At 41.1% G+C, this 12,981-nt stretch overlaps 1 protein-coding gene across 2 annotated transcripts in view; it reads right to left on the bottom strand.

Annotated features, from left to right (window-relative positions):
- Positions 1-422: 422 nt before the first annotated feature.
- camsap2a (calmodulin regulated spectrin-associated protein family, member 2a) overlaps positions 423-12,981 on the bottom strand; it is a 47,288-nt gene continuing 34,729 nt past the window's right edge. The window contains exons 11-19 of one of the 2 annotated variants that reach the window (XM_061684347.1): positions 12,905-12,974; positions 10,716-12,780; positions 9,732-9,868; positions 8,195-8,418; positions 6,371-6,443; positions 5,284-5,349; positions 4,468-4,583; positions 3,913-4,031; positions 423-2,447 (exon numbers count right to left, since the gene is read on the bottom strand). In XM_061684347.1, coding sequence (XP_061540331.1) covers positions 2,139-2,447; positions 3,913-4,031; positions 4,468-4,583; positions 5,284-5,349; positions 6,371-6,443; positions 8,195-8,418; positions 9,732-9,868; positions 10,716-12,780; positions 12,905-12,974 — 3,179 coding nt within the window. In that variant the 3' untranslated portion in view covers positions 423-2,138. The remainder of the gene's footprint in view (positions 2,448-3,912; positions 4,032-4,467; positions 4,584-5,283; positions 5,350-6,370; positions 6,444-8,194; positions 8,419-9,731; positions 9,869-10,715; positions 12,781-12,904; positions 12,975-12,981) is intronic. The other variant, XM_061684348.1, reaches the window with a different exon arrangement.

The raw sequence follows: 12,981 nt of genomic DNA, 5'->3' as shown, positions 1-12,981 counted from the left end.
AAAATGGTTTATGTGCATATATCATCTATCTATCTATCTCTATCTATCTATCTATCTATCTATCTATCTATCTGTCTGTCTGTCTGCCTGTTTGACTGCAAACAATGAATAATAGCCAAACTTGAAAATGTCAACAAACATCCTGTGTATGTTAAGGGCCATGCTGAGTTTATTCATTGCAGAAAAAACAAACAAACTACATGTTCAACAAGCTCTTTTATGACACCACATTGACCAAAAAATAAAGAAATCATAGCAAACTCTGAATTCACATGACAATATAAGCTAATAGTTAACATATTCATTCCCCTTTGTGGTCAGTAGCCAATAGAGACATACTAGACTACATTTTAAACAAAAGTACATGCTCCTTGAGTCATAAATAGCCCCCCCCCCCCCCCCCCCCAAGTTTAAATGATGCATCATGTCAGTAGATTTGTTCACATTAAACCTGTTTATGTTACTCACACCAAAAATAAATAAATAAATAAATAAATGGTGCAGTTACCCGTATGTAGCAAAACATCATCTGTCTCACGACACTGTGTGATTTTCCTACAATTAAAATGAGAAATGAAACTAAAAATATAAACATGTTACAACTAGAACACACCTTTCTCCTGACGTTCATTTGGTTTAACAGGGTGTCCTTCTAAATACATATGCTATTACTGTATATTACAACAATGACTGTCATTCAGCTTTCTAGCTTTGTGTCTGTGAAACTACAATTTATTACTCTAAGAAAATACCAGTTTACAACTTACTGGCACGGAAATCCTCCTTAGGTGTCATTATGCTGGATATCAGTCTGTATGACAGATTCCACCATGAGTGATTATACATAATTTTTCTGAACAGAAGCATAAATGGTAAACTGTCACAAATGAAGCTATCACTGATTAGTGGTGAAGAAATTGTTTGAAAATGGAAGGTGACGTAAAACTACGTAAAACCTGAACACTAACCCAAATAAAAAAAACAATAGGGTTCTTCTATATCTTGCATATACTCTACATAAAAACAACAGTTCTTGCTTTGATATAAAAAAGCTCTCAAAAGGTTTGAAGACCAATTTCCCTGGTGGTACTGCACTAAAAACCATCATGTACAGAATCCATCTTTGAATTTGGCCGTTGTATGACACATATTAATCAAAACCAATATGCTTCTTGCTTTTTTACAAAATGCTGACTTAACTTGGTCAAATTCCATCCAGTGAATGTCTTCATGACAATAAAAGTGCATTCCCCTAAATCTTGATATTGAAGAAAAGTTGAAATATTGACTTGTAATCCTCAGCTACTTCTGTGATCTGGTAAACAATTCATACCTGTGAAATACTGTAGAGGTAAGTGCAAAGAAATCACAAAGGGATTAATTCTACTGTATTTACTCAATTACAAGAAAGAGGATCAATCACTACCTACAACAAATATTTTCACACATCTCGATAGCCAAGAAGACTCTCATCAGGAGAGATGGCCTACATTCTTCCTAAGAAAATGGTTGTATAAAAGCTGAAACCGTCTTGACTTTGTTGAGTTGAACACACACGTGCTGTGTGGCGAACGCTAGCTGTATGGAATCAATCTTTTTTGGCCCTTAGATTTACGTACCTTAATATACAAACGTTTGCGCACAAATAACAACAAAAAGGCTTCTTCCAAATTGTACCTACAAAAAAAGTCTCTCTGAATGCGGCTTTACAATCAGCTCGCTGCACTCACACGCTAAAACCTAAGGCGTGTAAGGCCGCACAAACGTATTGCGAATGAAAATCTATCTGTACATGAATTAAAAACATTCAGTGCTTCCGTGTTCTGAGTAAAATGTCCTAGCATTCATATTGTCTTGATTTTTACTTTTGGCACAAAGGAAATAAAAACAGTACTCACACGTGCCTTTATGTCCTACATGACTTGTCTTTAAAAAGAGGTACGATATTTACATCATTCTTTGTCAGTGGCTTACATTCCACTTGGGTGCCATTTTGTAATGGGGAAGTAAGAACCACGGGGATGAAAATTTGACATAACTGAAATAAAATAACACATTTAACTGGCATTGCAGGTGTTTGAATCATCAAGAGAATATACAGTGAAAGTTCAAACTGAAATGGTTATGTTCAGGTTCCATCAGGACTGGGGGGCAGGCACTACTTTTTTGGGGGTGGCTGGCTTCTTGGTTTGCCACAAATGGCTGTAGATGGTCACAGCATCCACACTTGCTGACATGGTCTTAGCTGGTATCAGGCTGAACTGCTTCTTGTCAGAGTTGTACTTGTACAGGCCGTCAATCATCTTGCGCGTGATGTTCTTGGGGCCGATGCCTGTGAGCTTGTGGATCTCCTCGGTCTCGGGGCAGTAAGTGTAAAGAGAGCGGAACTGACAGCCGGCATCTCGGAACAAAACCAGGAAGTTGTTGGCCTCTGATTTCTCCATTTCCTGGTACAATAGAAAAACAATCTCAAAAAGCCAAGAATATGAATACTGTACACTTCAGGCAATATGACTTATTTTATCAAACAAAACTAAAATACAAAGTCATATTCTATTTCCATCCGTCCATTTTCTTTACCGCTTATCCTCACTAGGATCGCGGGCTGCTGGAGCCTATCCCAGCTATTTTCAGGCAGGAGGCGGCGTACACCCTGAACCCGTCACCAGCCAATCGCAGAGCACATACAAACAAACAACCATTCGCACTCACATTCACACCTACGGGCAATTTAGAGTCTTCAATCAACCTACCACGCATGTTTTTGGGATGTGAGAGGTAACCGGAGTGCCCGGAGAAAACCCACCCAGGCACGGGGAGAACGTGCAAACTCCACACAGGCGGGGCCGGGATTTGAACCCCGGTCCTCAGAACTGTGAGGCAGATGTGCTGACCAGTCGTCCACCGTGTCGGTTACTGTATTTCCTTTAGTCAATAATTTTAGAACACTAGTACATGTCTGATTTGTGTAACAAGTTCAGAATACTTTAATGCTATTTGCACAGTTAGAGGACAGGTGCCATTAGTCTCTGCCAGAAAAAAATCTGTGGGGCTGGGCGATTAATCAATTTAATGGAGAATATTTTTTGGGGGGGTCACATTGTTGTTTTTTTCCCCCCCACATTGTTGTTGTCCCCCCCCCCCCCCCCTTAAGGCTTACGTAGCCTGCTGACTCACACTTTTTACACTGAAGACATGGCTGTGAACAGAGAGGAGCTAATTTAGTGCAAAGTCTGTTTAGTGGCTAAGTCCAACTTAAAGCCACTGAGTGTTGTAATAGGCAGCGCTTTTGTGAAATAAGTCCTTGGTCTTTGTTGCTTTTATATATCTTTATTCCTCACCGTTATTCGTCTTTCAAGTGTAACACAGCATTCCACACAATGTCCAAATATGTTCAAAATAATAAAACAAACAACGTGCCAAACTAACAGCCAAAAAACTATAAGCGCTTCTTATGTCTACTTGCACACCGCTAAACTAATGAGCACTCAGTGGCTTGGAAAGAGAGCGGGGCGGACGGTGCGCTGGCCGGGGTAGCCACCTAGGGCACATCCAAACGGGGTTTGGGGTGCATGAACATTTTCCCGGGCAAGCGTTAAGAGGGGAAAAAAAAATTCAAACCGCATCCCCCCTCCCCCGTTGACGAACGGGAATATTTGTGTTAATTTATTTATGTTAAATTGTCAAACATGTTGTTTTATTCAAATGTATTAACGGGTTTTGTTTAAAGGGCCACTTTCACCGAGTTTTGAAGAACGTCATTGTCATTTGCCTTTTCTTTTCTTATTATGATATTATTATTATTATTTTTTTTAAAAAACTATAATTAAAATATTGAATTAATCTGAAGTGTCACTGATCGTAAACTAAAGTCAAAAATTGGTGATAAAAACAATGATTTTGAGCTGTTACCTCCAGGATCTTGTTCTTTTGTCCTTCATTGACTTTGCCAGCAAGGCAGCAGTGGGCCAATGCATTCTGGATGATGTGCTTGTTAGATTTGGCACTTGGCTCCTTGTAGAGCTTCGGTCCTGAATGGAAACAGGACAGAAAACTTACTTTCAGGTATCATGACACCTTAGGTTATGTCAAGCATCTTACTTCCCAGTTCTTACTCTTCTTGATTAATCCAAAAGCTTTGCTAAATTGCAACTCAACTAACATGGCATTTGAACGGTATTAAGAGGTCCAGCTGAGGGGATTTTGTAACATAATACTAAATTATACACTTAGACTGGCTGGAGAATTCTGTGGAGCAGCAAAGATTGCCAAAGGAGTGGTAATATAGGTGTAATACTGTATGTTTAATGTCTTTTTGGACAGGTCTGGCAACAAGTTTACAATATGTATACCAGAAAAAAAGGATAATACTGCAGTACAGTTCTCCACCACTACAAATTGCAGCCACAGTACTTGAACATCTTAAAAACCAGCAACAAATGCTGCTGAGCCATGAACTACACTAACCTGTGTACTCTGTGATTGATGTAACAGAGGAGGTTGTGGATCCATTTTCCCAGTCCTTCTCTCCATTCCTGCTGCTATTGCGACTCGGGGACGGGAAGCCATCTGCCGAATCTGGCCTAGAAGCCATTGAAATAAAGAATATTGACTCTACTGTTGACATGTTTGGTACGCCATATAATTCTGTATCTAGTGTAAATTTATTGTATACATGCATCAAGTAGATATAAAAGCTAATCTTTCCGAAAGCTTGCACCCTCATTATATCATCACTTGCATCGAGACAATCTGCGTAAGATTGCAGCAAGAAGGGTAAAAACAAACAAACAAAAAAACAAATCAACAATCAAGAGGCTGTCTGGTCTTCTTTTGCACTAGTTGAGCAGCAAAGCTTGCAAAGCAAAAGGTAGTGAGGGCAGTGATGTGAAGCAGTCTGGTTGAGTGTTTGAGGTCCATACAAGGGGTCAGTAAATTCAGAATTTTGCAGTGCTAACTGAATCGTATCCTATTAAGAGGCTTGTTTTAAGCATGTCAAATCATTTAAGCTCTGAACAATCATTGTGGTTGTTCCAAAAATGATCAGGAATGCAAGTTGAGAGCATGTTGAGAACAAATATAGCAGTCCAGCTATATATGTAAAAACATACCATCAGACATACAAGCATAAAGTGATGACCATTAGAGTAAAAAAAATAAATAAAAAAATAAAATATTGCTGTGCTCAGTCAAGTCAAAGCCAGTGTGAGGACAAGGTGCAGTGCAGGACCGGGGCCAGAACAACATGATGTACCTTGATCTCAGTACCAAGCAAGGACTAACCTTCTCCTTCTCAGTTTAGGAGAGCTCAGAAAGCAGAGGAGACTGCCAGAGGCTAAACTAGCACTTCTGGCATGTGTGAGGAGAGAAGTAATAGGAGGAACAGTGGCAACAATACAAGAAATATGTTAGACATGTGTAGTGTGGTCAGTCAAGAAAAGTAAAAAAAAAAAAAAAAAAAAAACCTTACATACTAAAATTGTAAAAACGCAGTTTGTTAAGACCTACTCAGATCTCAGATATGGCAGCACACATATGACATGAAGTCATATTCTCCCAGGGCCAACGCACTCCTCAGTTTAAGTGCACTTAGTGAATTTGTTTACACTGTACCAAATGAGATAAATTAAGCATCACAGAACGGTCACTACTAAGTCTGAAGCAACTGATGATGTCACACAATAAGATGTGTAAAACACATCAGTAACAGTGCAACAACAATAAACAACAGATTAATGTCCCATTTCGCAATGCACGACTACAACTAATGTACAATAGCCCTGTTATGCAGTTTAGTTTATTTATATTTATCTTTACAAGCTGAGAAATCATTGCAAAATTGTAAACTTCACCCCTTTGCAAAGATGATTATGGTTAGTTTTGAATAGCACTATCAGACAGATATTTTAGCCATGTTGTATGGTTATAGTAATAAAATTCGATCATTCATGGGATCTGCAGCCTATCACAGCTGCCTCCTGGAGAAAGCCGGCCTTTACCAGCCTGGAAAGGTCGTCAATCAATTGCAGGGCACACATAGAGACGAACAACCCTTCACACTCACACAGTGTTTGTGTGGTAAACCATCCCACACTGGTTGCACGTAATGTGTGTACCACTTTACTACCAGTGAGTTACTGAATACAGTATAATTCGTACTGTATTAGACAACTATTTAACACCACAAAATAGCATTATTAGCTTTGTAAAGGTGGAATTTTTGATACAACTCTTGGTTTGGGCATTTAACATTGTGTTAAAGTGCAATGTGATTTTCTTACACAACTCCACAATAATTTTTTAAAATTGTATTTAATAAAATAAACTCACATGAGCAAAGTCAAATCAGCACTTAAATGTAGAATCTCACCTTTGTGCTCTTTTCTCTGAGTTTATACTATCGCTGTCTCCCAAGTTGAGGGATGCCAGGGACAAACTGGATACTGAAAAAAAGAGATGAGACATTATGAGATAACCAGATGGGGCACTTGCACGACACACAGTTATGGCGACAACCATGCATGATGACACTGGAGGTCTGTCCACAGTAATGCAGTTTCTGACCCAAGATTGAAGTAAACTCATACAACACACATAAATGCATGCATGAAAACTAGTAGTTAAAACATCACAGATAAGAAATAATACATTGGTACATTGATGCACGAGTATGCATTGCTCAAAGTATGTTAAGTTTACACTGATTGGCTACACCATCAGATACACTTGCACAATTTAATGCAATTTGATACAAAAGCTGTCACAAGCTGATGGTCAGGTTGGATACTAGATATACCTGTCAGTATGATGCGGTGCAGTTCTACACAGCTAAAGGCAACTTGAATAAAAAAACATTTAGGGCCTTATTTTCCCGTATGCATAAAGTAAAAAAAGGCACGCAGCTGCATGCTTTTCTGGCTGGCCGCATTCTGCCGTCCACTCAAATCCTTGATTTACACACCCTCGTGCCAGGTATAGTACATACTCTGGTTGAGCAACCTGAAAGTGTGGGCGTTCCCTCTCAAATCTTGCCCTGGACACACAATGCTGTGCGCATTCTCCCGTTGACTTAAGCACTTTTTCTTTTCCGCACTCAGGAGGCTGTAGTAAGTCCAGCGCCCCATAACGGTGAAACATCACATTGCACGTTTTGATTCAGTTAACTGCCCGGCAACAGGCAGGAGCAGCTGACTTGTGCTGACAGTGTGGGACACACCAGGCCCATAACACTCACCTACGCTCACCGACTGCCCAACGGTTGTAAGGTGTCCCTACCACATTGCGCCAAGGGACAAATGTCTACCACATCACAGCATATTAACCGGCAAAAAATATTGGCGCCAGTGGATTTTTTTTCACCTCTGCGCGTGCAAGGAGCTTTTCGGCTTCAAACATGCTTCTGGCTGCTTGGAGGTTGTTTTTTTTCAAAGTGCAGGGCTCCCACTATTACAACAAATACAGTCATTGTAGTGGCACAATGGTGAGTTAGACATTGAATCTTTTGTTTTTATTTGCTTCAATGTCAGCCATTAACTATGTTAAAGTGACTTGCGCGATGCGATCTATGGTGCAGGGAAGGTTGCAGGGTACCCCTCAACTAAAAAACACAGGTACACCCTATTTTTTTTATTGATGATCCTCCAAACAAACGTTCAGTCATAAGTACAGTATTTTGATTAAATTACTTGTTACTCGTGCACACGACTCATTGTCGACGACACATCTGCTACAGAAGGTATTTTCATATTTTAAGTGTGGTATATTTTCCATATGGATTTTTATGACATTCACAAGCCTCAGAAAAACTCCATGCTCCATGAGTCACAGCCAGCCTCAGACTTATATGAGTCACGCCTATCTGGTGGTTGCGCACAAGTTTTCAGGTTACGCAGAGTGGGTGTGTCAGAAGTCTTGACGGGAGAATGTGCAAAGTTGAAAGGTGTGATAAGTCTTACGTCCAAACGGCAAACAGTGTCGGTAAAAATTTAGCATAATTACATTCGTCAAGGCAGAATCTTTTGTCTTTTTGGATTGAATGTGGAATTCTGTGTACGTGTCTGGTCAGGGTATAATTTCAACACTGTTGCAGAACATGGTTGTAAAACAGCCTTGATTGGCATACATATAAAGACAAACATTTGAGACATAAGATGAGCTTGACTTTCTCTAACATAGGTGCCGTCTCTATGGTTACCTGTGGCAGCTCTGGCAGGAGTTTTTGGGGAGTCAATGCTGTCGCGACGGACGGACTTGGGTCGGCCTCGTCTTTGTTTTGTGCCGGCAACTTGTCGAGATTTAATGACTGTGTCCATGTCCTCCATCAGCTTCAGCTGCTTCCTTCTAAGATACTCCTGCTTGATGAACTCCTTCCTGGCCTTGTCTTCCTCTTTTCGGATACGCTCCTCCTCTGCTTTCAACCTTAGGAGACAATGCAGTGGCAAAAACAGAAAAATGCTCAACAATTCAACAGAACATTCTGTGATTTCTCATGGTTAATGCACATTCCCCCCCCCCCCCAAAAAAAACGTCAAAAATCAATAGTGCGCATTCTACATAGGTATAGGGGGAAATGAAAAAAACTTTCCCATTTTTTAAATGTATGCCGCCATCTAGAGGTTATGAAAAAGCGGTATATGTTCATTTCAGTATGCCATTCCCACCTAGAGGTTATAAGAAAGGTGTACACTTTCATTCTAATATGCCAGCGGCACCTAGAGGCTATGAAAAAAGGTGTAGCCTACACTTTCATTCCAGTATAACAGGGGTATGTATGACTGCATATGTACAGTTGTGCTCCCAAGTTATTATACCCTGGCAGAATTGATGAAATATTGTTTATTTATTTATTTATTTTTTAAATACGACTGATGACTGAACAACAACCATCATTAATTTCTTCATGGTTATGTTTTGTTTGATGATAATGCTTTTCTGAAATGCTTGACAGTTTAATTTGAATCCTATTAAAATAAAACTAAATGTGTTTCGCCTGGCCCTTCATGTTTTCTGTAAAGAATTGTAGCCATCTTACAAATTCTGCCTGGGTAATCAAACATATGAACACAATTGTGTGTTTTCTAATTTACTAAATAAAAGTATGGCTGTGAATTTCAAAATAAGAGCACGAAAATTAAAAAAGGTACGTGTTCAAATAAAGTGCTTAACTTCAGAATAATTATTTGAAAAAACTAACAAAATACAGATAATAATTCATGTTTTGATCATATGGGTAGAAGCAAAATCATGCATTGTAAAAATGCATTATACATGTGTAGAAGGGTTTTCCAGAATTTTGAGGTCAACTTTGGGGGTGCGTATTATACACGAAAAATATATTTCTCCTTATTGCATTATAAAATGTGTTGGTTCTCTGAAGGGAATTCAATTTCATACTCTGGATATGTTGGGAATAATAATGCTGTATGTTGCAAAGCCATTTTTGTCACAAGATATTTGACATAATTACACCTGGGCAGAGCCCTGTTATAACTTTGTTTAAATAGCACTTTTTGAAACACAATTAATGCTTTAAAAACAGTCAATGAACAAAAAACTACTGAGCAATTTATAAAAGGTTACATGAATTATTTTTATATTTAATTACGTACTTATTTGTTCTTATTTAAAAATAAATACATAAAAAGTAGACATAGTACAAAAAGTGTCCAGAAAAGAGTCAAAAATGTTCAAAAACTTGCATATCGAATAAACGAGAGTTAAAAAGAGCATACCGAGCCTCCTCTTTCTTTTGCTCCAGTTCGGTTTCCTGGTGCACCCTCCTCTGCTGGCTTTCCTTCTCCCTTCTCATCCTCTTCTCTAGCAGTGCCGCCCTCTTTTGAGCCATGTTTTCCTCTGCCTTTCCATCCTCCTGAGACAATTTGGAGATAAGGTCAAATCTCCTCACATTGCTTGAGGAAATGGCAAGAATAAAGATTTCTTCCCAGCATAGCAGATGCTTTAAATATTTTGTTACATACATTACAAGATTTATACACCTTTTCTAGGGTCAAGCTGAAGTATTGAGATATATTTTTAAGGTTTTCCAGCCAGCACCTTACAGTTCTGATGAATTCCGCCTAGTCATCTCTTTATTAGTGGACGTGACTTTATATACAACAAAATACTGTAATTATAATTTCAAGCACTTTGAAAACCCAAAAACAAAAATTGAACTGCTTTTAAAACCCTAATAAAATGTTCAGATGGCAGCATGGCACAATCTATAAAAAAGATGGCAGGCTGGGTATTATTATTGTCACATGCAATAGCAACTGTAATTTTAGGCATTCAGTTGTTGTCAAACAGTGGATAGCCACACTCACCAAATGTTACACAGCAATTCAGAAATGTTTTCAAATGAGGCCAAAATTAACTTAGTTTCCTTTCGATTCCTTATTTTGTGTGAACATCCCTTACTACTACCTTTCACTGTGTACTGTATTTAGCTTCTCTACAAGTACACATCTCCACAGTGGTGCCTAAATTATTTACATCAGACCCAGTTCAGTGACCTAGATCACAGCTCACACTACAGCAGTCCTCACAAACTATCAACAGTAAGATGATGTCATCCTCATTCTTCCAGAATCATTTATATCATCATGTGAAAATTACGCATGAAGTAAAGTACAATTACAGTTCAAGACTTCAGCTAAGTCAGGTTATATGACGGGCAAAATGTGATGAACACCCTTGGAAACAACAACTGAACTGACCTTGAAGAAGAAGCCGCAATGCATCCTCTGTTCATCCTCATGGCCTTCCACAGCTCTGAGCTCCATCTCCAAGCTGTCATCCAGCGTCAAATCCTTTAGCGGCTTCACAACTGTTAGGGGAACCTCAATCAGACTGCCCTTGACTTCCGGCAGTGTGGGGATGTCTGTGCGGGTTACCGTGAAGGTCTCTACCACCGGGTGTGCCAAAACCTCAGCGAATGACGACTGTGCAGGTTTGAGATCGACTCCTACTTTTTCCATATCAGTGGTGTTTAGTTGGCTGGGAGCTTCTGGCTCCTGGATTTTATCATATGAGTCCACCTGTGTTTGCTCTTTGAGCGAACTGGGAGGAAATGCACAAACAGCACTGAGCTCTTTGTCTGGGGAGAAGAGTGTGTCTGTCTGCTTGTTGACTGGCTCAGGACTGGCGGCTGCAGGCTTCTCACCCATGTAAACAAAGGAGCTGGCTGTCGGCAAACGGGGAGAAAAGCGTCGCAGCCTGGGGATACTATCCACAGATTGGGGGGCGGTGAGGACACGGTTGTAAGGGGCCAACTTGAGCTCATTAGGGCGAGAAGTGCGGGGATTACGTGAGTGGAAGGAGGCGGATTTACGCTTGATGCTGGTCGGAGAGCGGTGGGCGGAGCTAGGGGAGTCTGCCGGTGAAGAGGGTCCGGAGGATCGAGTCACATTGCCGCCTCTACCGTATTTTTGCGGCGAGGGGTTTGTGTGAGAGGGAGGGATGACCCATGACTGCTGATGTTGCTGCCCCCTCATGGCCATGATGACTTCCTGCTGCTGAGCTAGCCTCTGCATCTCGGTCTGGAGGAAGGCTAAAGAATGATTGAGCTTCTCGATGGATCGCGTATACTCTGTAAGATCCGCCTCAGTAACCTGGGTGTGCCCTTGACCACCCTCCTCACCTCCACCAGGAGACCTTAGCCAACAGGAGCTTGTGCTGCTTTGCTCCGCTCCATCAGGTGTGTCTGCACTGCTTCGACCACACCTCAAGGTGGGACTCACAGCGTTACCTTCATCCTTAACCTTCCCTCCTTCCTCTGTTCCACTTGCAGCTCCGTCCCCTTTTCGCTTTACCACACTGAGAAAGGCAGAGTGACCCACCTTTTGACGGTGCCTAGTAAAAGCTGCCTCCACTTTTTTTTTCTGCGCTTCAATGGCTTTTCGTTTCTCCTCCAAGCGCATCCTCAGCTCAACCATTTCAGTTGCCATGACCTGAGCAGGGTCATTGTGTGGAAGCTGGACAGGCAACACCTTAGTAGGGGCGTTTGGCGTTTGTTGACGGATGGGGCTGTGTTCTGGAGTGGGTGCCCATGAAACGGATAATGGTAAACCAAAATCCGAGCCCTCTGGAGTAGTTTTAAGGGAGGTGCTGCTCTCCATGCCTGAGTCTGGTGCTGATGGAAAGATCTTCTTCATCTTCTGTTCAGCAAAGTTGGTCATCCTCAGTGCTGTGGGGGATTTGCTCTGACTGCTTGGGCAAGGGCTTGGGGTATCCATATCAAGCTCCATGTTCACAGAGCAATCTTTCAGTGATGAATCCTCATCCAGCATGTCCTCTGTATGAATGTGGATGCCAGTGTCCACCTCTGTGGTGTCTGTCTGGCTCAAAGGTCCTTTGGTGTCCAACTCGGACAACGGCTCCAAGCTAATAAGGTCAGTTCCAAGTTCTGGACTGTGCAGGAAGAAGCCATTGTTGATACCTTCCACGGGGGGCCTACTTGGGCTGTGAATTATCTGGAGGGCCTCCTCTATGGAGGGAGTTGTTATGGTGACTTTGCTAGATCCACTAGGGTAGGTTCGCCTTTCAGGGTCCATACCAGCTAGACTGTCTGGGCAACCCTCCTCCTCGATGCCAAGGCTCTTGCCATTGACTGGTTGGAAGGAAAGGTTCCGCTTCATCCCACGAGGAAGGTGGTGGACCTTAAAACCAGAACCGTCATCAGTACTAATGGACCTGACCATACCGCGTGTGGCAGCATGGGGAGAAGAAGCAGCTTCCTCTTTGTCAAAGGGAATGTCAAAGGATACTCCGTAAGGCCCAGGCCTAAGAAAACAGACAGACTTGTTAAGGACATGTTTTGATGATACAACATAATATTTAACCTTGAAATTTATTCTCTTAAATATCTATTTGTAAGATAAGGAGTACTGAGTTATGCAATACTGACCTTTTTTCTTTGGGCCAGGTACCAAGGCTGCTATCAACAAAGGACATCGAAGTCGATTTCTTGATCTCACCTGGATG

Source organism: Phycodurus eques, chromosome 8, assembly GCF_024500275.1.
Source record: "Phycodurus eques isolate BA_2022a chromosome 8, UOR_Pequ_1.1, whole genome shotgun sequence".
NCBI classification, from domain to species: Eukaryota; Metazoa; Chordata; class Actinopteri; order Syngnathiformes; family Syngnathidae; genus Phycodurus; species Phycodurus eques.
Note: the sequence above shows the minus strand (reverse complement) of the source record. Positions and strands in the feature narration are given on the sequence as shown.